General features: G+C 44.3%; 1 protein-coding gene across 11 annotated transcripts in view; it reads left to right on the top strand.

Annotated features, from left to right (window-relative positions):
- The window catches only part of CLIP1 (CAP-Gly domain containing linker protein 1), an 88,898-nt gene that overhangs the window by 19,293 nt on the left and 45,746 nt on the right, over positions 1–23,859 (top strand). For 5 of the 11 annotated variants that reach the window (XM_059676124.1, XM_059676122.1, XM_059676117.1 and 2 more), the window contains 9 exons: positions 4,062–4,256; positions 5,988–6,559; positions 9,155–9,279; positions 9,773–9,995; positions 13,824–14,021; positions 14,618–14,721; positions 16,139–16,199; positions 17,469–17,501; positions 20,562–20,666. In XM_059676124.1, coding sequence (XP_059532107.1) covers positions 4,172–4,256; positions 5,988–6,559; positions 9,155–9,279; positions 9,773–9,995; positions 13,824–14,021; positions 14,618–14,721; positions 16,139–16,199; positions 17,469–17,501; positions 20,562–20,666 — 1,506 coding nt within the window. In that variant the 5' untranslated portion in view covers positions 4,062–4,171. The remainder of the gene's footprint in view (positions 1–4,061; positions 4,257–5,987; positions 6,560–9,154; positions 9,280–9,772; positions 9,996–13,823; positions 14,022–14,617; positions 14,722–16,138; positions 16,200–17,468; positions 17,502–20,561; positions 20,667–23,859) is intronic. The other 6 variants (XM_059676125.1, XM_059676120.1, XM_059676128.1 and 3 more) reach the window with 4 other exon arrangements.

Here is a 23,859-nt window from a genome sequence, read left to right as displayed (position 1 = left end):
GCCCCCCTCTGTAACAGTCACATGTCCCAATTTTCTTAAACATGTAAGACCTATAGTCTTAAAATATTTACTTTCTTTGAGACGAGGAGCCCTTTATGGATTCAGTAGGTGTATTCCCTTTCAAATGCGTCTCTAACTGGGTTGTCTATAACACAACTCTTTAGAAATGAGCCATCCTGTCCACAGAGGTTGTAGAAATGAAATTGCTGATTTAATAGTAACATCTAGTTACGGGGACAGTATGTAACTGCTGTAGATCAGTTTTCGTTATTAAAAACAATTCTGTGCTTTTAGGATTTATTCTTATACAGGAAGAATAGAATTGAATCTTTAACTTTTGAGTTTCCATTCCCTTTGCAAGATCTCTTTTGTGGAAGGGTATAATTTCATAAGCAGGAAAAAAATTTAATGATTTTTTAAGCCACAATAAAATGGTTTCAACCAGGGTTTTTGATGGTGTGTGAACTGTAGTGAGTAGTAGCAGAGGGGGCTGATCCCAGAGGCATTTTGAACTGACACTGGTCGTCTCCTGGATCAGCTGGAACGGGAACCTCTCTGTGTGCCTTGCATCAAGTGTTAGATGGCCCTAGCTTCACCTCCAAACTTGGGATTCATTCCTCGAGTCATGGGATTTTTTTCCTCCCCCTCCTTCAGGGTCCTGGTAACTAACCCATTGTGGTTATTTTTTTTTTTTTAATACAAGTGAATTTATTTATCTGGATATTATTAATATTCTTACCTTTATGAGGCATATTTGAAGTGATTGCTTATTAAGAGGAATAAGTGCAGTAAGCATACGTATTATGTCTTGAGAAGGCTGTGATCTTGAACGTATCCCCAACCTCTGAAAATTTGTTTAGAACAGAAGACAGATTTGTATGTGCTTTCCTGTTGAAATAATGTGTAGTGAGAGGTTATATCTGAGAGGAAAGTGGGGTGCTTGTATTCTTGGAAACAATAATAGCTAACATTTGTGGTGTTTACTATGTTCTAGCATTGTTGTGATCACTTGAAATCTCCCCAGATGCTAGTATTTTCTAATATCTAACATGCTAGACCAGCCGTGGGCAAATTACAGCCCGCTTGAAATGAATAAAACAAAACAAAACAAAAAGACCGTACCCTTTTATGTAATGATGTTTACTTTGAATTTATATTAGTTCACACAAACACTCCATCCATGCTTTTGTTCCGGCCCTCCGGTCCAGTTTAAGAACCCATTGTGGCCGAAGCCGGTTTGGCTCAGTGGATGGTGCGTCGGCCTGCGGACTGAAGGGTCCCAGGTTCGATTCCGGTCGGGGGCATGTGCCTGGGTTGCGGGCACATCTCCAGTAGGAGATGTGCAGGAGGCGGCTGATTGATGTTTCTAACTCTCTATCTCTCTCCCTTCCTCTCTGTAAAAAATCAATAAAATATATTTAAAAAAAAAAACCCATTGTGGCCCTCGAGTCAAAATGTTTGCCCACCCCTGTGCTAGACACATGTGTACCAAACTTTGACTTCCTGGAGGGTAGGACACTTTTTTGGGGGGGTGGGGGGACAAAGGTGGAGAATAGTTCTGTTTTCTAGAATCTTAAGTTTGAGTAAAGCTGACATTCTCAAGACATATAAAAAGTATATTTCTTCTTTTGGAACTACCAAAGAGGATAGGTCTTCTAAGGTTATTTGCTTCCCTGAAATAAATTATCTTGCCCTTTTAAATTTGTTATTTAGATCAGATCTCAGAGTTAAATCACAAACTAGGATATTATATCTAGTTCACAATTTTTGCTTATTTCAGGCCTGGCTTTTTTTGTCTCTTAAAATAAACCTGTAGGTTACCCAGAAATAAACAGCACTATTCGCCTAATGTTGATGTTTAGCAACAAAGCTTCCCTGTTTTTTAGGTGGAACCATAAACCTTTTCAAGAGAAGAGAGTCAGAGGGACTGTGCAGCTGAGCCATCTGCGTGCTGGAATCCCTTTCCCTCACCTGTAGTCAGTGCTTAGAAGTAGATTGCTCTTCCTGCTTCTCCCTTTTGAGAACGTGCAAGCAAAATAGTAGCTATTTTTGACTGTTTAAAAGTGAGTTGAGTTCTAGAGATAAGCATTTTATAAGTGGTTCTTGGCTTGAAAAAAATCTTAGAACTGTGGCATCAGTCAGTGGTGTAAATACAGGATTTTGGAGGGGTGTTTATATTATACTAGAGGCCCAGTGCACAGATTTGTGCACCAGTGGGGTCCCTCGGCCAGTCTGCAGGGATCGGGCTGAAACCGGTCTCTGGGTCCAGGGTGCGGGTGAAGCAGATTTGGGGCCCACAGTGCCCCAGCAGCAACCTAACCCACGGCCGATTCCACGAGGAATTGGGCTCCCTCCTTTACTGGTTGGAGCGTCTGCCCTTTGGTGGTCATTGCGTGTCATAGCTACTGGGTGAACGGTTGGTCAGATGGTCACTTAGGCGCATATATATATATATATATAGACTAGAGGTCCAGTGCATGGATTCTTGCATCGGTGGAGTCCCTCGGCCTGGCCTGTGCCCTCTCACAATCCAGGACCCCTTGGGGGATGTTGGATTGCTGGTTTTGGCCCGATCCCTGCAGGCCAGGCCACGGGACCTCCGTGCCCTGGGCCTCTAGTATTCATATAAGATCTTTGGTAATTACTTCCCACCCTCCCCCCTCCCCTCTTCCCTCTGAGATTGATTAGTCTGTTCCATGTTTCCATGCCTGTCTGTTGAGCGTCTGCCCCCGGGTGGTCATTGTGCATCATAGCTACCGATTGAATGGTTGCTTAGACTTTTATATATATAGATGTTGCTATCTTGTAGTTTGAAAAGCAAGATTATAATATAATGTGACTGACTTATAAGTGTGCTTTGTGAATTCTTGGTGCTTTACATATGTAGGTTGTTTTAGTAATGCTGGTACTAGTGTTTTTAATTGTTTATGATCTCTTGTAAGAACTATAAAAAATCACACTCAAGTTCACATCTGCTTCTTAGCCAAATGAAAGAAAAATACATGTGTTAATCTGAGGCGCTTCTTCATTTAAGAAAGGATAAGAATTACCAGCACCGGTTTGGCTCAGTGGATAGAGCGTCAGCCTGCGGACTGAAAGGTCCCAGGTTCGATTCCGGTCAAGGGCATGTACCTTGGTTGCGGGCACATCCCCAGTGGGACATGTGCAGGAGGCAGCTGATCGATGTTTCTCTCTCATCGATGTTTCTAACTCTCTATCCCTCTCCCTTCCTATCTGTAAAAAAATCAATAAAATATATTGGGGGAAAAAAAAAGAATAGTAGCTAATCCACAGTGTTGTAAAGGCTCAAATGGGATAATACGTGTAAAAATTATTTCTAAATTACAATATTCTATGTGTTATGGGATAATAATATGTGTAATAATTATTCCTAAATTATAATATTCTGTGCGTTATGGTCCTTACATGTTGAAAAGGGTGGAGAAGAAGGGTAATTTGGCTTATTTTAGGTCCAAAACTCTTGATTCAGTGAGCATAGGCATCAAAAATTCAATTATGTTCAGTTTGTTAGTGGGGCAAGAACACCTTTTTTTTTCAATCCTCACCTGCGGATATTTTTCATTGATTTTTTTCAGAGAGAGTGGAAGCAAGAGGGTAAGACAGAGAGAAATATCGATGTGAGAGAAACACATCAGTTGGTTGCCTCCTGCATGAGCCCTGACCGGGGCCCAGCCGGGGAGGAGCCTGCAACCGAGGTACTTTCCCTTCGGTCTGCAGGCCGACACTCTATCCACTGAGCCAAACCGACCATCTTTTCTTTTCCCCTTTGCATGTGTAATATATTGCTACCGTTAGCTACTTATCTTCAGGATAGTAAATTGCTTTAAACTCATCTCATTAGCATTTTGTGTTTTTAGTATCTAGAGAATTTTCTAGGCTCCTAGGTTCAGTGCAGCGATGGTTTATTATCATAGATGAGAAAAAGTTGAGGCTTATTATCATAGATAAGAAAAAGTTGAAAGCTGCTTTAATAATAACTGTTGTATCTACCTTTTTTCTTCTATAGATTCTAAACTCTTTATATGTTTTTCTCTCTGCAGATTTAACCCAGAGACCGACTTCCCTCTAAAAGCACCCACAGCTATATTCATGGTCGGGGACAGGTAGTGGCAGCAGGCACGGGAAGCGCAGCTCTGCTGTACCGGGGACAATGAGTGCGCTCAAACCAAGCGGACTCAAGGTCCCCACCAAGATCCTCAAGCCTGGCAGCACAGCCTTGAAGACACCCACTGCTGGTAATGCTTATGTTTTCATCCAGAGCAAAGAAGTTATAGCCCCATATGAAGGCTTCAGTGTGAAGATTTTAAAAAGATAATCTTAGAAAACTTCACATTCTTGAAAAATATTTGAAAATGTTTTGATGAACAGAATAGCATCTTATGGCTAAAAGTCTGAATCAGTGAAGAGTTTCCCTTGTAGGTTATCTTTACTTGATTTAGTGTCAGGTGATAAAAGGGTGGTCAAATTAAGTACCGTGGGTGTTTGATCCTTACAGATCGAAACTCTGCGGACTCCCTTAGCATACTGTACAGAGATGTTCGGCATCTGCTCTAGGCCGGCCAAACCTCTCTTGTCCCCAGTCTTGGCACAATTGATTTCTATTCATCAAGTCTTGGGCCAGATGTCACCTTCTCCAGGAGGCCTTCCCTGACTGCTCTGCCCAAAGGCGCGGTCTCCTCCACAGCACCTGAACTGCCTGAAACGAGCGGCTGTGTCTCTTTATTTACTGCCTGTCTCCTCATCTCTAGACTGAGCCCTGTGAGGGCATGGATTGCGTTGTCTTGCTCTGTCCTTCAGTGAAGACCCGTGCCTAGGACTCGTCCCAGAGTGGCAGGAGCTCATGTGCAGCATGAATAAATACATTTTCTCATTTAATCCTCATTTAAAAAACCCTCAAGATAGATATTACTTCCCCCTTACCGATGAAGAAGTTGAGCTCAGAGGGGTTGTGTGACATCTTAAGATCATAGTGTGCCTAGGAAATGGTAGAGTGATGAAGCATGTGGGCTTGCTTTGCCAGTTCACACCAAATACTGATTAAATGCTTGCTGGATGAGTGTATGAATGCGTTTCCAGTGTAAATATCACATTTCTGGTAAAATGTAACTTCTCTCTTTACCGCAGAGTAGAGATTGCACAATGTCATCTTGCCTTAATGGGGCCAGATGCTGTCTCTCTTGCCTCACTGTGACTGCCATCTCCACCAGCAAAGGAATGGGTCTCTTTGGTTGTCTTGGAGGAATGATGATAGGGACCACAGCACAAACCCCTCCTTCATCCAAGCGAATGCCAGTCTCTGGTCAAATGGTCCTAGCCTTGTCAGCTGTCGTTGACTACTCACATGTGGGACTGAAGCCCATCTCAGTGGATCTGAGCGGGTATTTGTTCATGACGTTCAGGGTTGGGGGTGGAGGAAAGAATGAAATCAGACTTGCATTATGAACTTTGGAAAAGGACTACTTTAAAAAAAATTTTTTTAAATTGACTTCAGAGAGGAAGGAAGGGGGGGGGGGAGAGAGAGAGAGAGAGAGAAAGAAAGAGAGAGAGAGGAGAGAGAAACATCACTGATGAGAGAACCATTGATCAGCTGCCTCTTGCACTCCCCCTACTGGGGATCGAGCCCGCAACCCAGGCATGCGCCCTGACTGGGAGTCAAACCATGACCTCCTTTTCATAGGTCGACGCTCAACTATTGAGCCACACCGGCTGGGCAAGGACTACATTTTTTTTTTTCTTGTTTTAACTTCATCCTCTCTTAATTGCAGGTAAGGATTAAATCTCATCAGCTCACTGAGTTTCAACAGCATTGAACATGGTAGTGATGGGGCCAGTCGTTTTTGCCTCCTTGCTAAAAAAAAGAAGTGAAGGAAGAAAAACAGGGCACTTTGGCTTTCTCTGGTGTATTTCCCTTCAGGTCTGCTTGAGTGTGAAACGGAATCTCTTCTGATCATTTCTTGTGTTTTCAGTCGCAGCTCCGGCAGAAAAAGCAGTATCCAGTGAAAAAGCATCAGGCGCCCCTCCCTCTGAGACACAAGAGGAATTTGTGGACGACTTCCGAGTTGGGGAGCGAGTTTGGGTGAATGGAAATAAGCCCGGATTTATACAGTTTCTGGGTGAAACTCAGTTCGCACCAGGCCAGTGGGCTGGGATTGTTCTAGATGAACCCATAGGCAAGAATGATGGCTCAGTGGCAGGAGTCCGGTATTTCCAGTGTGAACCTTTAAAGGGCATATTCACCCGACCTTCCAAGTTGACAAGGAAAGTGCAGGCTGAAGATGAAGCCAGTGGCCTGCAGACAACTCACGCTTCCAGAACGACCTCGCCTCTGTCCGCTTCTGCAGCCAGCATGACAGCCTCCTCCCCAGCCACCCCCTCACATATTCCCCAGAAGTCGTCCCAGCCAACAGCAAAGGAACCTTCATCTACACCTCCGATCAGCAACCTCACAAAAACTGCCAGTGAATCCATCTCCAACCTCTCAGAGGCTGGCTCGGTCAAGAAAGGAGAGCGAGAACTCAAAATTGGAGACAGAGTACTGGTGAGTCCAGAAACCTTCCAAAGTCGTCGTATTGAACTGAGATGTAATCACTGATGAGTGGTTAGAAATACAGGCTTAGAGTCTGTTCTGGAGGAATGACCACTCACTAACAGAGAAAGGAATTAGCTTTTTTAGTGGTTCAGTTTATGTGTAAACATGCTGCGAATTAGAACCTCGCCACGTAGTTTGAAAAGGGTTGTGAGTATAAGTTTGCCGTGATAGATTCTAGTTTTATCTCCCAGTTTAGCCAAAAAATGAGTTTATAACTTACAAATATTAAGATAATTTTACTTGACAAAACAGGCTCAGAAGTGGACTTAGATGTCTTTATAAGTTTTAAAAAATGTTTTTTTCTTGCTTTAATGATGCACAAGAACCTCTATTTCCCCACCAACTAAAGTGAAAAAAAAATCAATTCAAGTTCTAGTCAAATAGAGTTCCTAAGAGAATATCTGCTCTACATCATCTGCCCTTGTCACATTACTTTTTTAAGGGGGTTTACTTACCATCATATGTTATAGATGGGGAGGCTCGAAATGATGTCATCAAGAAGCCACCTTACAAAATCTTTGTTGCTCACAAAATTCCTGTGAAACAAGCCCTATTACCACTCATTGGACTTTTTATAGCTTTATAAACCCAGGCCAGTGAGATTAAATGGCTTGTTTGGGACTTGATAATGAATAGATTGGAGAGTTCAAAAAGGATTCACTGTTTCCTATTTCCTATTTGCAGACCTGCTCATTAGCCCTGCAGAATTGATCCCTGCTCTTACCTCTCACAGGAGTTTACGAGAAGGGGGATTGCTTCCTGGTCAAGGCACATGCCCGGGTTGTGGGTTTGATCCCCAGTAGGGGCTGTGCAGGATACAACTGGTCAATGATTCTCTCATCATTGGTATTTCTCTCTCCCTCTCCCTTCTTCTCTCTGAAATCAATAAAAACACACACACACATATAAAAAAAGGAATTTTAGGTTTGGTGGTGGGGGGAAGTATAAGAAAACTGCGCATTCTGGGAAGTAAACAAATGTAATGACATGGCCTTTCCCCCCGAGGGTAAATGTATATGGTATTACCTGCATCTAGAGAAGTATTGCCAGTCTGTTTTGTGGTGATTTTTTAAAAAATCAACTGAGTACATTTTTTTTTTCCAGTTGCTCTTTTTTTTTTTTTTTAAAAAAATATTTTAATTGATTTCAGAGAGGAAGGGAGAGGGAGAGAGATAGAAACATCAATGATGAGAGAGAATCATTGATTGGCTGCCTCCTGCACACCCCACACTGGGGATCAAGCCCGCAACCGGGCATATGCCCTGACCGGGAATCAACCGGTAACCTCTTGGTTCCTGGGTTGACGCTCAGCCGATGAGCCACACCCGGCTGGGCTTGTGGTGATTTTCTGTAACGCTTCCGATCCGAATGAAGCCCATGGTTTGCTTGGAGATTTTACCGCCCACAGCCTGTTAGATGCCTCTTGGAAGAACAGTCATCATGACAGTGACTTAGACTCACCCGCAAAGAATTCAGCAGATTCGCTGAGGAGATTTCATCATCTTTAGCTAATGTGCTGAGCTCTGCTCGCATGATGTTGGTTCGACCTGCTCTGGATGCTGTGGAGTAGGAGTGGGGAGGAAACTGAGGCCAGTGTTACAGAGGTGATTGCTTGTAGATTCCACGAATGCCGTAAGAGTGTTAGAAGGTCAGATGTGCCACATCTAGTACTGGAGTCTCGTTGGCATGAGCAAGCTAGCTGCTAACATATAGTAGACTCCACCCTACCTGTTAAAGCAGTTTTTTAAATATATGTTTTTATTGATTTTTTTTTTTAGCGAGGAAGAGAGAGGGATAGAGAGATAGAAACGTCGATGAGAGAGAAACATCCATCAGGTGTTTCCTGCACGCCTGCTACTGGGGATCAGGCCTGCAACCTGGGCATGTGACCTGATGGGGAATTAAACTGTGACATCTTGGTTGTTCATATGTCAGTGCTCAACCACTGAGCCACACCAGCCGGGCAAAATGTTTTTAAACTTTTATAAAAACAAAGGATTAAACAGAGTTGGATGAGGGGGGAAATATGTGTCATCCCAAACTCATAAGAAGTTATATTCAGAGAAAAAAGTAGAAATAAATGCCTTTAGCATTAAAAAGCAAGACAAAAAAACAAACAGTATACAATCTTAAGAAATTAGGAAGGAGCCCTATCCTTTATTGCTCAGTGGTTAGAGCGTTGGCCCGTGCACCAAAGGGTCAAGGATTCGATTCCTGGTCAAGGGCACATGCCTGGGGTGCATGTGGGAGGCAACCAATTGATGTGTCTCTCTTGCATCCATGTTTCTTTCTCTCTCTCTCTCTCCTCTCTACTTCCCTTTCACTCTCTTTAAAAATCAATGGAAAAATATCCCTGGGTGAGAATAACAAAAAAAGAAGAAGAAATTAGGAAGGAAAGAACAATAAGCCAAAAGGAAGTGGAGAAGGGAAGGAAGCCTGCTGATAGAAATGAGGGTGCGTAGTGCGCCATCCTTGGTGGGAACTGCAGAAGATGAAGTGTTGGTACGACGCTCATCTCCTCACTTTAACGCTCTCTTCTTGCAGGTCGGTGGCACTAAGGCTGGTGTAGTCCGGTTTCTCGGGGAGACGGACTTTGCCAAGGGGGAGTGGTGTGGTGTGGAGTTAGATGAGCCTCTTGGGAAGAATGACGGGGCTGTTGCTGGCACAAGGTTTGTTTGGAATTGGGCACCATCTTGTCTCACTCTTCCACGAAAAGGTGTCCGAGCAGGTCTCACCCGTTGTGTCTAATAACATGGAAATGAATGTCTTGAAGAGCTGCCAGCATTAGACACTTGTTCGATTTCCTTCTCCCTTTGTCTGGCAAGGTTTTATTAAGTGGATCACTGTATTGCTGAACTCCTCTGCTGTATGTTTATCTGGTGGTAGAAATATTCATTCCCTTTGTTACCTTAGTACCCGATGAGCAATTCATCCTCTGCATGACGTTGTTATTTATGAAGTGTTTTCTAAAACATTGCTGAGGTTATTTAGCAGCCTTCATCCGTGTGAACCCTGCCTGCTGTGCGTCACCCCACCCTCCCCCAGCTGATCGGTAGAATTGACAGCAAACCAGTCACGACTTAGGAGTTAGGAGCGCTTTCTCGTTACAGTTTCTCCTAATGAAGTTTTTTTTGTCACTTTCCTTATTATTGTTCTCTCAAGGTATTTTCAGTGTCAACCCAAATATGGCCTGTTTGCTCCCGTCCACAAAGTGACCAAGATCGGCTTCCCTTCCACTACGCCAGCCAAAGCCAAGGCCGCCGCGGTGAGGCGAGTGATGGCCACCACTCCCGCCAGCCTGAAGCGCAGCCCGTCCGCGTCCTCTCTCAGCTCCCTGAGCTCGGTGGCCTCCTCCGTGAGCAGCAAGCCCAGTCGCACAGGATTAGTAAGCCTCTCTCTCCTCACTGCATGTCTCTGCCTCCCGGCACGGCCAACGCTGGCAGCCAATGCACCTGCTCTGCTTCTAGAAATACTAAGTCGCCCCTCACCCTTGTGCTAAACGTTAGCTGTAGCTTGTGAATGTCCTTGCCAGGGTCACAGAATTAAACTCTAGCAAGAGTACACGTTTTAAAATAGTTTTTAACAACCCCTTTCCGATTCCTAAGGCTTCACGGTGTAGCAGTTCTGAGTGAATCTAGCCACTATCGACGAGATGACTGCTTTTCTCAGAAATTACTTTGGGCACAAGAAAGACTGGAAAATTGGGGGTTCCTTTTCCTTAAGGATGTAGGTCTCTTATTTCAAACAATTTTAGGAACTAAAGTATTTTGAGCAAAGCCATGTTCTTGCACTTTTGACATGAATACAGTCTAACCCTCTGAAAGCAGATAATGTGTGGAGTGTTCCCAACCTGGGCCAGAGGACACAGAGGGGAACTTCTAGGACTTGAAAGGATGCTCGGAAGAGCTATGTTTTGTTTTGTCTTCTCTCTCTGTCCTCCTCCCACCCCCTCCTCTCCCCCCTCCCCCCATTTAGATCACTAAACATAGAGTCATCAGAATTAAAATAAAATAGCAGCGTCTCATTCTGGTTGATAATGCGCACTTCATCAGGGTCAAAGCAGTGCCTTTTTGGCGTCGGCCCCAGCCATTACGCTTATCTACTTGAAGAGAGGCAAGTGCTGTTGAATTTTGAAATGGCGGTGTTGTCCTCCAGGCTGAGGTCGGTGATGATGGTGAACTATGGACAGGAGTTAGGACGCTAAGTGGTGTGATCTCGGTTTGCCTTCTTTCGGGTGATGTCGGGCAGGGAAAGGCAAGGCAGAGGGATCTGCCCTAGAAGTGGGGGTTGTGCTGCTCGGGCCGCCAGCCCAGGTGCTCTTCTTCCTCATCCGTTCAGTAAAAACGCACTTGGACTATTTCATTTTTCATTTGAAGAGAAAGTCTGCACCTTCCACAGAACAGTTACAAATGGACTTTATAGAAAAGGTTGACAGACGCAACGAAGTGGAGGTGAAAAACCTGTTTTGACAACGCCTTGTTCCAGGGGTCCACAAACTCCAACATGGATGTCTCATCTGCTTTGTCAATCCCGGACGATTCCACAGAGGTGTCAGGTCTGGGTTAGGAATTCTTTCTTGACTCATTTCTATTACGTTATAATCATGAGTCCATTTCCTTGGAAAATAGCCAAGCTCTCCTCGCTCCCCCCAGCCTCCCCTCTTACTCTCAGACCAATTCTGACAACTCATTTAGGGAAGGACGCCAACAAAAGAGAAAGGAGTCTTCTCGCCTTGCAAAACAGCTTATTTAAAAAATATTTTTATACAGGGTAGCTGTGGTTTCTAAGTCAAAAAGCATGATAAAAGAATATGCCAAGAATATAGAAAATTTGAAATGTGCCTTCCTAGAAATGTATCTCAGCAACAGAATCCTACTCATATATATAAAAAAGTCTAAAGACTTTGCTGCAGAATGATCTGGAAGTGTTGTGTACAGAGATTCCCAGGCCGCCTAGGTTCACAGCCCCTTTAGTGTCTGGGTTATTTTTTCATGGTGGCCCTAGGTCAGGAGAAGTAGCTGACAGTTCTGTTTATTAAGTAATTAGGTTTAAATAGCTTAATATTTATGTCTCAGGAGTTGGTAGCTGTTTAAAAAAATGACGCCTATTAATTAAAAGGACAACTGTTTTAAATTCATTCTTGAGTAACCATCACGCATCACCAGGTCGTATGCTGCTGTTGGGCACCTGTCAAATCTTGGAATCTCCCTGAGCACCACCGCCCTCATTTTCGGTGCCGCACTGATTTTTGTTGGCATAGTCCTTGCTTTTGGTCATGGCAGTAGCCCAAACCGAGATTCGGAAAGACATGACGTCACCTAAAGGAATATGTATGACCACCTGAGGCGTGAAGAAAGAAAATGGAGCCACTGTGGTCAAGCGGCTAAATTACTGAAACCGCGTTGGCTGAGGCACGAGGAAGCAATTCATTAATTAGCCGAGGAACCTAAACTTCTTAGGAAAGAATGTTCACACGTCCAGACCACCTGATGTCCATTAGCCAGACCACGGGACGTCCGGAAGATGACCATCTCGGACCCATCCAGAGCTAAGGATGCAGAACGGATCCTTCTCAGGAATGTGCACTGTGAGAACTCTTAGATTTTATTTCTTCTTCAGAGGGACACCCTGGGTATTTTCTACCCGTGTTTCCAGTTTGTAAACCCTAAACCCTTGAATAAATCTTTAGTGTTTAGTATTTCTAGCCACAGCCTGCTGAAACGGAATTGCCTCAAGCTGTAGTTTGCATGGTGTCCAACAGATGTCGCTGTTTCCCTTGAGATTCACTGCCGTTTGCTGCACTCCCCTGGGGCAGCTCTGCACGAACCTCAGATTTAGTGTCTTCAGGAAGAAATGTTGGCATGGGAACGTATAATCCAACCACACATGTACTGAAACTGGAAAGTCAAGGTCAAATGTAAAAGAACAGGAATTCCTCCTTCCCCAGTATGTGTAATTCAAGCAATTTCACTAAATAGAAGCCACTAAGGACTACTCGGGTTTGATTGGATCCTTGCCTCTCCTAGTCATCAAATTGCCTCACTTGGAGGGGATGGCAGGTCCCCGTCCTCAGACTGAGGACGGGAAAAGCATTCAAGCCACAGGTGAGGCCCCAACTGCAGAAGGTGAAGTCGGGGCTGCAGTGACCCGCAACCTAGCAGTCGCTGAGGGAACAGCCCTGCACGCACACTCGCCAAGCCATGAGGCTCTTTCTTGACCACCAGCCTCTAAAGCTGGGCTTGGAAGAATAGTAGTCGACTTGCCCAATTATCTGTTAACATGCAGTAGGAGGTTCTTTGCTCTGTGCTTTTATGTGACGTTAGCCTCAAGATGGAGGATTCGGGCATGTGAAACAGGTGACCGAGCCGAGACCCTCCTAATCCACTCCTTTCCTAGTCACTCTCCCCCACTTCTCATTGTCCTCCCCTTCTCTTTCCGTGCCCCCTTTTTTCTCACCCTCCTTCCCTCCCCTACTTCTCTTTGTCCATAAATCTCTTTCTCCTCCTTTTTGTCTCGTGTTTTTTTCTTTCTTCCTCTTATGTGTGTCCTTGCCCAGACATATGCACACATGCTCACCCACTCCCATGCACCTGAAGGCAGGTCAGTGGTCCTTTTCATCTTGTCCTTAAAATCTCTGTGGGGATGTGCATTCAGCTCCTCAAGGCTACATTGTTGGCGAGATCGCCTCTGCCTTTCACTCTGAAACAAAGATGAAGAAAGTCCTGGCAATGGTCCAACTATTTAATCAATTGAAGGAAGGTTTGTGATGCAGAGGGGGATCTATTGGTCTCAACTTCGAGTCTAAAGATCGAAAGATTGCCCAAAATGTCGTAACAAGAAGACAGCTATAAGTGAAGCTTAGGTCGGAGTGGAGTGGAGAGAAACAGGTTAAAATGGGTTCTGTGGAATTTTTCTAGATTCCTGTAAGGCCCTGTCAGCTGAGCTCAGGGTACCTTTGACTTGAGCCACTCATTCTTCTAGACATCTTCCTGATTGGTCCACGGCCTCTTTGCATTGTTCTTTGTGGAATTTACAGACAGGAGGCGCATGCTGCCTTGTTTTCTTGATGAAGAGCCTTTCCGAGTCATTGGCAAGCCTGAGAGCTGGGGCAGTGCTTTCGCTTTGCTGAGGAGGCACCCACCCTGCATGCATCACTCCCTGCCCGCATCCCTCGTACGTCATCACCCTTCACTTCTTTCACTTTCCTTTGCAGTTGACCGAAACCTCCTCCCGGTACGCCAGGAAGATCTCCGGCACCACCGCCCTCCAGGAGGCCCTGAAAGAGAAGCAGCAGCACATTGAGCAGCTGCTGGCCGAACGGGATCTAGAGAGGGCGGAGGTGGCCAAGGCCACGAGCCACGTGGGGGAAATAGAGCAGGAGCTAGCCCTGGCCCGGGACGGACACGACCAGGTGAAGTCTGGCGCTGGCCTTGTGGTGATGGTGACAGGTTCTAAGCTGATCGCGTTGCAGAGATGGTGGCAGGTTCAAAGTTAAGGGAAGGAGGCCGAACTACCTTCTGGTGCCGGGAGCTAGTCTCGGGAGCACTAGAAATGTCTTTGCTGGGCTTGTTTGAAAGCTGTGACCTGGAGTCCCAGTTTGCATCATCATAAAGGCGGAGTTTTGTTCTTCTTGAGTGCACCTTAGCCTCTTGGTCTTTACGTCCAGGTCTTTTGGCCTGTCAGTGCTAGGTGAGCCTGCTTAATTGGACGTCACCTGTGATTGCAACTTCTGTTTTGTAGATGATCCTCTGCATGAGTTTTAGCTTCCATAGATGGGCGTTGTTGTAACATTGCCCTCTGCTGCCATCATGGTGTGGTTTCCATCCTCGTCCTCCGGGAATGTGGCTGATAATAACCTATTAAAAATCATAGAATGCATTCTAACGTGGAAAGGTTTTGGAGGAACGCCAGCCCACAATGGTGCCACTTAGCCGTAGCTCTTTGGAGGCGTCCCTGGGCCTGTCTGGGTCAGAGAGAGGCCGCTCACTGACACCCTTGCCTCCCCAGCATGTCCTGGAGCTGGAGGCCAAGATGGACCAGCTGCGAGCCATGGTGGAAGCTGCCGACAGGGAGAAAGTGGAACTGCTCAACCAACTAGAAGAGGAGAAAAGGTGATCCTAAACTGTCCCCTGGGGCACGTGTGGCCTTTTCCTTTTAAACTCCCTTCCCATTAGCAACCATGTTGGCATCAACCCGTAGAACCAAAGGAATGGCCGTGTTCAGCGGGAATAGAAGTCTTCCTTCTGTGAGAGGAGGGTTTGCATTGATTTGACTTCCTGTGAGTCGTTTGTAATCATCCAGACATGGCCTGATTAACTGAACAATCATTTGTGGAGCACCTACTGTGTGCCAAGCAGCTCTAGTTGTGTGGTGGGGGGTGCTGGGCCCAGCTCCCTAGGATTTACCCAGGTGGCTGATGAACTCGCAGTATGTCTGATGGGTGACACACGGTCCCTGTCCTTGAGAAACTCAGTACCTTATTAGGAAAACAAGGCTCTCACGTGAGGCAATTAAGGAATCTCCAGGTCAGGACGAAATCAGGTGCTAAACTGAGAGAGAAAGCAAGCTTGGGCATGATAGAAGGGTTTTGAGGCTGTTAACAAACAATCTCTCCACAAAAAGCATCTTCATGGAAACCATGCGAACGTCTCTGGTTATGGGATGTTAGTCCTCAACTGTTGGACTTAATGCCGTTTCTGACAGCGACTTGGCTCACTAGCAGTCAGGATGGTCATAGACTCTGTGTGGTGCGGGGACAGCCCAGTGGAGGTGGGATGCAGTCTCTGACCAGGAAAACCACTTTCTCATTGGACAGAGGAGCACTGTACATAGACCAGTGATGGCGAACCTTTTGAGCTCGGCGTGTCAGCATTTTGAAAAACCCTAACTTAACTCTGGCGCCGTGTCACATAGAGAAATTTTTTGATATTTGCAACTATAGTAAAACAAAGATTTATATTTTTGATATTTATTTTATATATTTAAATGCCATTTAACAAAGAAAAATCAACCAAAAAAATGAGTTCGCGTGTCATAGGTTCGCCATCACTGACATAGGACATTCTCCTCGCCTCCTGAATACGGGTGCAGGTAAAGGAGCCACAGTGACAGGTCCCTCCGGACTGTTTGCTCTTTTGTGAAACCTGCCCTGGCTCTGCTGACTGCGGAGCAGAACTGTCCTCCCAGCTCTACAGTAGCTTGAGGGCATCAGACCTCTTCCCGTGAGGCAGACCTGGTCTTGATCAGATCCATTCTGGTGCTTGTGACCAAGGGAACCGGTTGATTTTTCTCAGCTCTTACCTCCTGTCTTCTGGAACGTGTACCTGGATAAAACTCTGGAGCTTCCCAAGGAAGAGTAGAGCTCTCAGGCGCATACACCAGAGGCCTAAAGATGCATTTATTTCCTATGCCTCTGAGGCATTTCTTTCCGTGGTCATGTGCTGAGTGTGCCAGGGTATCGCTTGTAGAAACACACGGGCACGCTTGTTCCCGTTGTCTTCAGTGCTTTGTTTCCCTCTCGTTCCACAGGAAGGTGGAGGATCTTCAGTTCCGGGTGGAGGAAGAATCAATTACTAAAGGCGACCTTGAGGTAAAACCCCTCCAGCTGTCTGAAGCATTTATGGGTCCCCATGTTCGGGAATGTGGACGAAATCATTGTGCCAGCTGATGTGGCCAGAACGGGCAGCGGAGCGATGGCAGGAGCCCAGCCTCTGGCGAGCGGGGCCGTGGGCATGGCTGCCGGCGGTGATGGGCGGCCTCTGAGCCTGCGACCGAGCCATCCCACCTCCTGTGGCCCAGTAAAGTTTTCACTACTCTTTCCTTGTGCTTTGAAATTCAAAAACCTCAAATTGGAGTTAATCGAGTCATAAATCTAGCAGTGTGTCCCAAGAGAGACTCTCCGTGTCCCTCTGATGACCAGAAACTGCATTCCTTGGGAGGAGCATTTTTTGTTTCATCCTAATGGTCCAAAACAGAGCCGTGCTTCTTCCACTGAGCAGGACAAACCTTTTATAACCCCGTGAAAGGGATAAATATATGTTCTAGTAGTTGAGCTTTTTACAAAAGTAATTACCAGAAAGAAACAAGAGCAATTTATATATTAGCTTTTACTTCCATGGCATATTTTAAATTAATAGGGATTTTTCTTTACAATCAAGTTTCTCATCTCGTAACAATTATTCATATTAGTTTTTTCAAATAGACACCAGAGTTCAATGGTCTTGATGCTTTTCAAACCACTGCTAGATATATGACACGTATAAATTATTAAAATTTTCAAATTCTGCAGATTTTTGGTACTTTAATCTGTAATATTTTTGTAAAAACTGCACGTTTCTGTGCAGCTCTCAAAATATACATTTATGCTACCATTACAATTTTAGAGTCTTTTGATTGCCCATACCATGCTTACATTTCAAGGGACTTCCAAATAGGAACTCTGATTTCTTTGGAAATAAGTGTATCCTTATAGTTAACAAAAAGTAAGGAAAACATTTTCTGAGTTTTAGTTTTATAAAGCCCAGGATTTAATGGATTATTAGTAATAATAAGTCTTTATTCATTTCATATATTGTACAATTACATTTCTTTAGTTTACTTTTGTGTTATCCTCATCCACTTACAAACACCCTAAAAGTTTCATTAGAAGTTTCATATCATCATCCAATTCATTTGAAATATAGCCTGTGGTGTTTGGGAGAAGGACAAATGAAAATATTTACATCAGCACTAGGCTAGTGTATAGTCTGTCTGATAAACTTACTTGAAATTAATCAAGGTTATTTTGAAACCCTAACATTGAAACTTTAGTCGAATCTCTCTTTTGTTGTTGTTTAATTTTTTATTTTTTTACTGATAGCAAAAGAGCCAGATTTCTGAAGATCCTGAGAATGTAAGAGGGCACTTAACTGTGTGGATATTTTCCTTGTTAACACAGATTGATTACAGATTAAAATGCTTATTGATATACTCAAATACTAACTGCATAATCTGACCTTGAGACTTTGACCTTAATATTTCTGTGCATGTGGCTTTCAAAGCAGTTACATTTGTATCCTGAAGAAATTGTATGTTATGACTAAGTTCTTTAAATCCATTTGTTTAATACATAGGCATGTGTTTACTTCATAAGAAATTTTGTCAGAAACGGGCAAAATTAATTTTGTCTGGGGGCCTAGCCTTAATTCATAATGTTTTCTAATTTTAATAGAATTATTCCAAAAGAGATGAAGCATAAAATATATTAGATGGAGTTATAGAAATTCTGGGGGAAGTTTTCCCAAATTGACTAATTTTATTCCCAGGAGAGTTAAGAGGGAATTGCGAATCCCAGACTGATTGCCTTGGGTGTGAGCACCCCTTGCTGGCCAGTGCCTGTCCTTGCAGCTGACTAGAAATACAAACTTGGAATTCGTCACTGTGGTAGTGTCCCTAGTTTTTGAACCTAGAGGCTAGAATTCTTCAGTGAAGAGACTGTTTTAAATTTATTATTTTCGAAGTGAGGTTTTTAGGGTAGCAGTGCTACTAGGCATGTAGGTGTTTTCCTCCCTCCTTCTGCTTAAGATTAAACACCCAATTCAAATCTTATGAAAGTGACCCCGAAAGCCAGGCTTCAGCTCTGATGCCAACTGAAAGATACCTAAAAACTTCTCACTGTGATTTACCACCACAAGAGAACAAAATTGAGGCAAACACTGTTTCTCCCCACCGCCTCCTGGCAGGTAGAATATACAACTCCAGACTGAACTTTTACGACAGCCTCCGTTCTGAAGGTTCCCTTTTTGTGCAGCTACTTCAGTGATCTGGGTCTCCTCTCTCCTTCCCACATGGGCTCTCGCTGCGTCCAGTGTCAGTCTGCATGGGGTCTCCCTCCCGCCTCTCTGTGCGCTTCTTGCAGAGCCTCTGCTTGCCCTCTCCACCTGTCCCAGGACTGCCCTCTGGGGACACGTGTCTTCTGAGAAAGGAGTCAGTTAACAAGGAGGGTTGTCCTGTTGGGTGTAACGTTTTGACTGACTGCATACCATGGCGTGGAAGTGGATCACTAGTCCCCGTGCTGATGGCTGGTCAGAGGTGCAGTCCCAGGTCATCGGTGTGCACCCCGCCAGCAGGGAGGTCTCGCTGCAGCCACCCAGAAGGGGGCGAGGAGCACACTCAGTGGTCATGGGCTTTTTATCTTGAAGTGGTGACCTTTCACCCCCAGGACACTGAACTCGGTGTCCAGAGGAGAAAAAAGGTTTTGTTGCCTTTTGCTATTTGGGTTTCAGTGCTTGAGGCTGCGACCACAGTTACGTCGGTGTCCAGAGGAGAAAAAAGGTTTTGTTGCCTTTTGCTATTTGGGTTTCAGTGCTTGAGGCTGCGACCACAGTTACGTAGTCCTGGATCAGATTATAGAAGCAGTAAACAGAACAACTTCTGTCTGAGACATGTCCGGACGCAGGGGACGACCCAGATAACTAGGTTTCCAGTGTTATTTTTGTTGAGTGTAAGAGCTGAAGGAGTTGAGATGGCTTTTTTTTGTTTTTAATTTTGTGTTCACTGTTTAAGCGTTCCATGGTGATTTATACCTGGATTGCAAGCAAAGGGAGCTCTTGAATGCATTGGCCTCTCCAGGGTTCCACTGGCGGTAGTAAAGATGTTTACAGTGTACAGCATCCCACCCTCTATTAAGCTCTGCACTACTGTTTGCTTCTTTATTTAGAGTTTGTTGTCATTTTCTCATTTCCCGTAATGGTTCAAACCAATAGATCTGACCGGTTGGAACCACAAAATAGTTAAGTTACTGCAGTAACTAGAAGCTTCTGGGAACAGCTCTCTCAGTGGGTTTTATCCGTTGGTTACACTGCATCTCTCGGGGAGAGAGGTGAGCGGGAAAGAGGTGCATTCAGACGGACATCAGGATTATTTGATGAAGGTTGTGTTGTACTTAAACCTGCTAGAAAGAGGTCACCGCCGGCTTCTCCATCGGGTTCCGTATGAGTGAAGGAGGATGGAGAAGCTCAGAGGTTTTGAAACACAGTAGGATCTCACCAGCTTTTCTTGCATGGAGTTCAAACTCACGCGTTTGTGCTGAGTCACCATTTCTTCCCTCTGAGATAAGAACTACGTCTAGGGATCAAGATAAAGAGTCCAGTTTTGGCCAAACTTTGCTCCTGCTCTGAGCCTCAGGGATAGAGGCTGTGGAGCATAACTGTTACTGGAATTTTCTTTTTGTAAATCTGATTTCCTTTTTTCTTTTTTCTTCTGGTGACAGCCTTTAGAAAAGCCACCGCTGGAAACAAATTAGAGTGTTAGTGGCTCTTTCCTGTTAGATGTGAGAATGTTGCCGAGAGTCTCGTCAGAGGCCACTGATGTGATTTCCTTAGCTCTCTGTCTAGAGTCCCCCTGTGAGGTGTCATGCCTGACCCTTGTTCATATCAAATCTGTGCCAAAGTGCAAGGTTCTGCTCTAGGGATTTACTGACCATTCCTAAGGCTTGCTACATTACCTTCTCCGTATTTAGTCATAGTGGTCATTGTGAGGGTCAATCTACTTTTTAAAGTCATCAAGACAGTTACATATTCGTTAATGTCAAATAGCTGTTGTGGGGAGGAGGGAAGAATGGTAGTTTAGAGGAATATTAACTGTTCTAATTTGTGCTGATAAACTTCACTTATCAATATAACTTGTATTTGGCTGCATGCATCTGACAGTTTTCATCCTGCCTCACGTGTTTTCCATTTTTCCTTTCTCAATAGCCTAGCTCATGTCCCCCGCCCACCTCATCCTCCTGTTGGTAGTTTACATCTTCACCCCCAACCTCCTCATCTCACTTCCATCCTCTTCCCGTCTCCATCTCCCGTCTTGTTCGTCCTCTGGCGGAAGGTGCTGGTGGCTCAGCCTGCATGCCGCTGTCCCCTCCTGTGCTGGCATGTCACGGTGGCACTGTTCTCTTCCTCTTCCTTTTTACTAACAGACGCAGACCAAACTGGAGCATGCCCGCATTAAGGAGCTTGAACAGAGCCTGCTCTTTGAAAAGACCAAAGCTGACAAACTCCAGAGGGAGTTAGAAGACACTAGGGTAATGGTTTTCACTGTTTAATGAAGCGGACCCGTGTACGTGAATGCTGGACACCTCGGGCGACACGCCTTGCGATGGCCTAAGCCTTGACCCAGTGGTTCGACCTGAGTTTGGTCCTGATACTGTTGGTGAGCTTAGACGGATGGGTAGGCACAGGAGTCTTATGTCAAATCTTTGGTCAAAGGTGAAAAGACTCATTCCTGTGCCTCACTCAGCCAAAACCAAGATCAGAAACTCTACAACTGTATACATTTGTATACGTGGCTGCATTTGCGGTTCTTTGTATTCCTACCTCAAAATTTATTTCTCCAGTTTGCTATAAGCAGTCAATTGTCCTCTCATCCCCCTATTCCTAGTCACTGGGTTTTCTAGATACATTTTTGTTACTGTTTTTTTTTTTTTTAACTTTAGCTCTCTTTTCCTGCCTCCGACCCTGGCCTCTTGGGGGAAGGGAATGGAAACATTGATTCTTTTAAGTGAGAGTTAAGGACTTTTACCCCAGTCACCTTCTGTTTTTTTCTTGATACCTGCTTTCTCTTTGCATTTCCCTCCTTTCTGTCACCTCGGTGGTTAAAATGCCAGCTGTAGGAGGAAAGGTGTGTTGGGAACCAGAATGGCTTCTTACCACGCTGAGCCCCCCTGGAGCCATTGCGTTGGTTATGTTTTTGCTTATATGCTTGTTAAACGCACCTACAGGGTGCTTACTTCATGCCAGGCACTATGCTGAGTACTTTACAAGTATTAACTTAGTCTCACCACAACCCCAGGTAATATTGTTCCCATTTTACAGATGAGGACAGTGAGGCACAAAGAGATTAAGTAATTTGCCTAAGGTCATACAGGTAATAACAAGGTGGGGCCAAGATTTGTATCTAGACCATTTGGCCCCAGACTCTGTACCCTTAACCACAGAGTCTGACTATTATGGGAATAGTTTTGTGATGAAACGTTTAAGAAATAATATGAGTTATTTATATGGAAGAAAATGTGTGTGTGTGTGTGTGTATCAATGAATTTGACTGTCAATGGCTAAATTGCCCAGATCTTAATTTTAAAATTTTAAAAATTACTCTATCTCTGATCAACTATTGGTTATAAAACCTGATTTTTTTCTTTTGAATCATTAGTATTTTTAGAAATGTCCCTGTTGACAAATCATCGACTGATCTAAAAATCTACATAATTGAGTGATTTTTCTTCTCTAAGTCATGTTTTTACTTTTTTAAGAAGAAAGAAAATGTTCTCAGTCAGTCTCAGCACTAAAGCTATCTCCTGTGTATGGGGTGAGAGAAATACCCTGGTAGTTTGGTGGTCTCTCCATTGCTCAAGAGCCAAAGACTTGGCCTGGGAAGTAGAAGGGACTGATGATAAGCCTGAGCTCCACGGTGGAAGGAAGGATAGTTTTTTACTTTCAAACTCCTCTCCCAAACTGCTTTGTCAGCAAACACCTTTGGTGCTTTTTTTTTTTGTGGCTGTGGATAAGAAGACATCCATTTACCGCATGGCTTATTCACACAGTTCCGATTCAAGGTGTCATTTTTCTTTTTTTCTAAATTAAAAAATTTTTTTAATGAGAGAGAGAGAGAGAAAGGAAGGAAGAAGAACAAGAAACATCAATTTGTTGTTCCACTTATTGATGCATTTGTTAGTTGATCCTTTTATGTGCCCTGACCTGGGGATCGAACCCGCAACCTTGGTGTATTGGGATGTTGCTCTAACCAACTGAGCCACTTGGTCAGGGCTCAAGCTGTCATTTTTCTGTAACAAGTCGTGTCTTCTGTTGATCCTCACTTTTGGTCTGTCAAACGTGAAATCAGCCAGTGCCCCATATATGTTGCATATCACCTGTACTCCTTTTAGGAAGCGCTTTAGGATTCCTACAAGCCAGTACGCCCAGCTCATAAACGGTGTGCTCGGGGCTGTAGAGATCTTAGCAAGAATAAGAAATGACACCTGGCTTTTCTGGCCTCAAATTAACAGGAGAGGCAAACCCATAGGCAGTTTTGCCTGAGGGCAGACTTTGGGAAATTAAAAAAAAGAAAAGAAAAAGAAATAGACGTGCTATGAAAATGCTACATGAAGTACAGTCACACTATTATTTACACTTATTTTCTTCACGTGGCATTTCCTCAGTTTGACTGTTTTGTTTTGCCAAATTAAGGACTATTGCCCTATTGGGTTTATTTGTCATAAACCTGGTAGCAGTGGGGCCTGTCAATATTCTGTACCTGACTTTGTGGTAACAAACTCTGAAACTACCCTGCTGCACACCCCAGAAAAAACGTTGATGAATTAGCATCTCGAATCTGAATCGGCTGTGGCCCCGAAACACAACAGGTATAGGGAGCTCTGAGGTATTTAGTGACTCGATCGTGCCGTTTTGGAAACCCAAGTACGTTCTTTTCCTGTCTCCCCGTGGACATTTTAGTCTTTATTGATACCACAGCCTGTACGTGGGCAGAGGAGATAGAGTCAGCGCAGCCATTCCTTCCCGTCCCAGCACAGGCAGTGAGGGGGAGGAGTTTGACCCAGGAGGTTTGGGACTCACTGGTGTGTTTAGTCATTCACGCTCCCTTCTATTTCCCAGATTAGCCAAATGCTTTTTATTCGTGAAGCTACTAATTCCCACATATTTTGTAGACTAATCTGACTGCCTAACAGGTGGCAGAGGGAGATACTTTCCTAAGAAAGAAAGGCCACAGGTTACGTGTTTTTCTTAGTCCTGGGGTGTGTATTTAAAAGAAGCAGGTTCTGGGTCCCTCCCAGAGATGAAATAGAATCAAAATATATGGGAGTGACTGGGCACCTGCCCTGTAGACATGTGTCCAGGTGGCTCACGTGCACTGGAGTCCGAGAACCACTGGGTTAAGGGAACGAGGTGTGCGCCTCAGAATGCGACAGAATTAAACAGTCCTAAGAGGGGGTGCTTTGTAGGATTCTTTTATATAATTGCAGGTAAGTCATCATTCTTTCTTGGTCATTTTTTAAAAAAAAGAAGGTTAGTAAGTTAATTCATCATCCAGTTGAGGCTTTTATTCTACAGTTGATGTGCTATTCGTTGAAACATTGGATAGGTAATTTTACACCTCTGATACCCGTGCTGTTCAATAGGAGTATAATATGAGCCACATATGTATATATATATATATATAATTGAACTTTTCTGGTACTCACATTAACATACTTTTCAAAA

This window comes from Myotis daubentonii, chromosome 19 (genome assembly GCF_963259705.1).
Source record: "Myotis daubentonii chromosome 19, mMyoDau2.1, whole genome shotgun sequence".
NCBI classification, from domain to species: domain Eukaryota; kingdom Metazoa; phylum Chordata; class Mammalia; order Chiroptera; family Vespertilionidae; genus Myotis; species Myotis daubentonii.
This window is presented reverse-complemented; position numbering and strand designations above follow the sequence as displayed.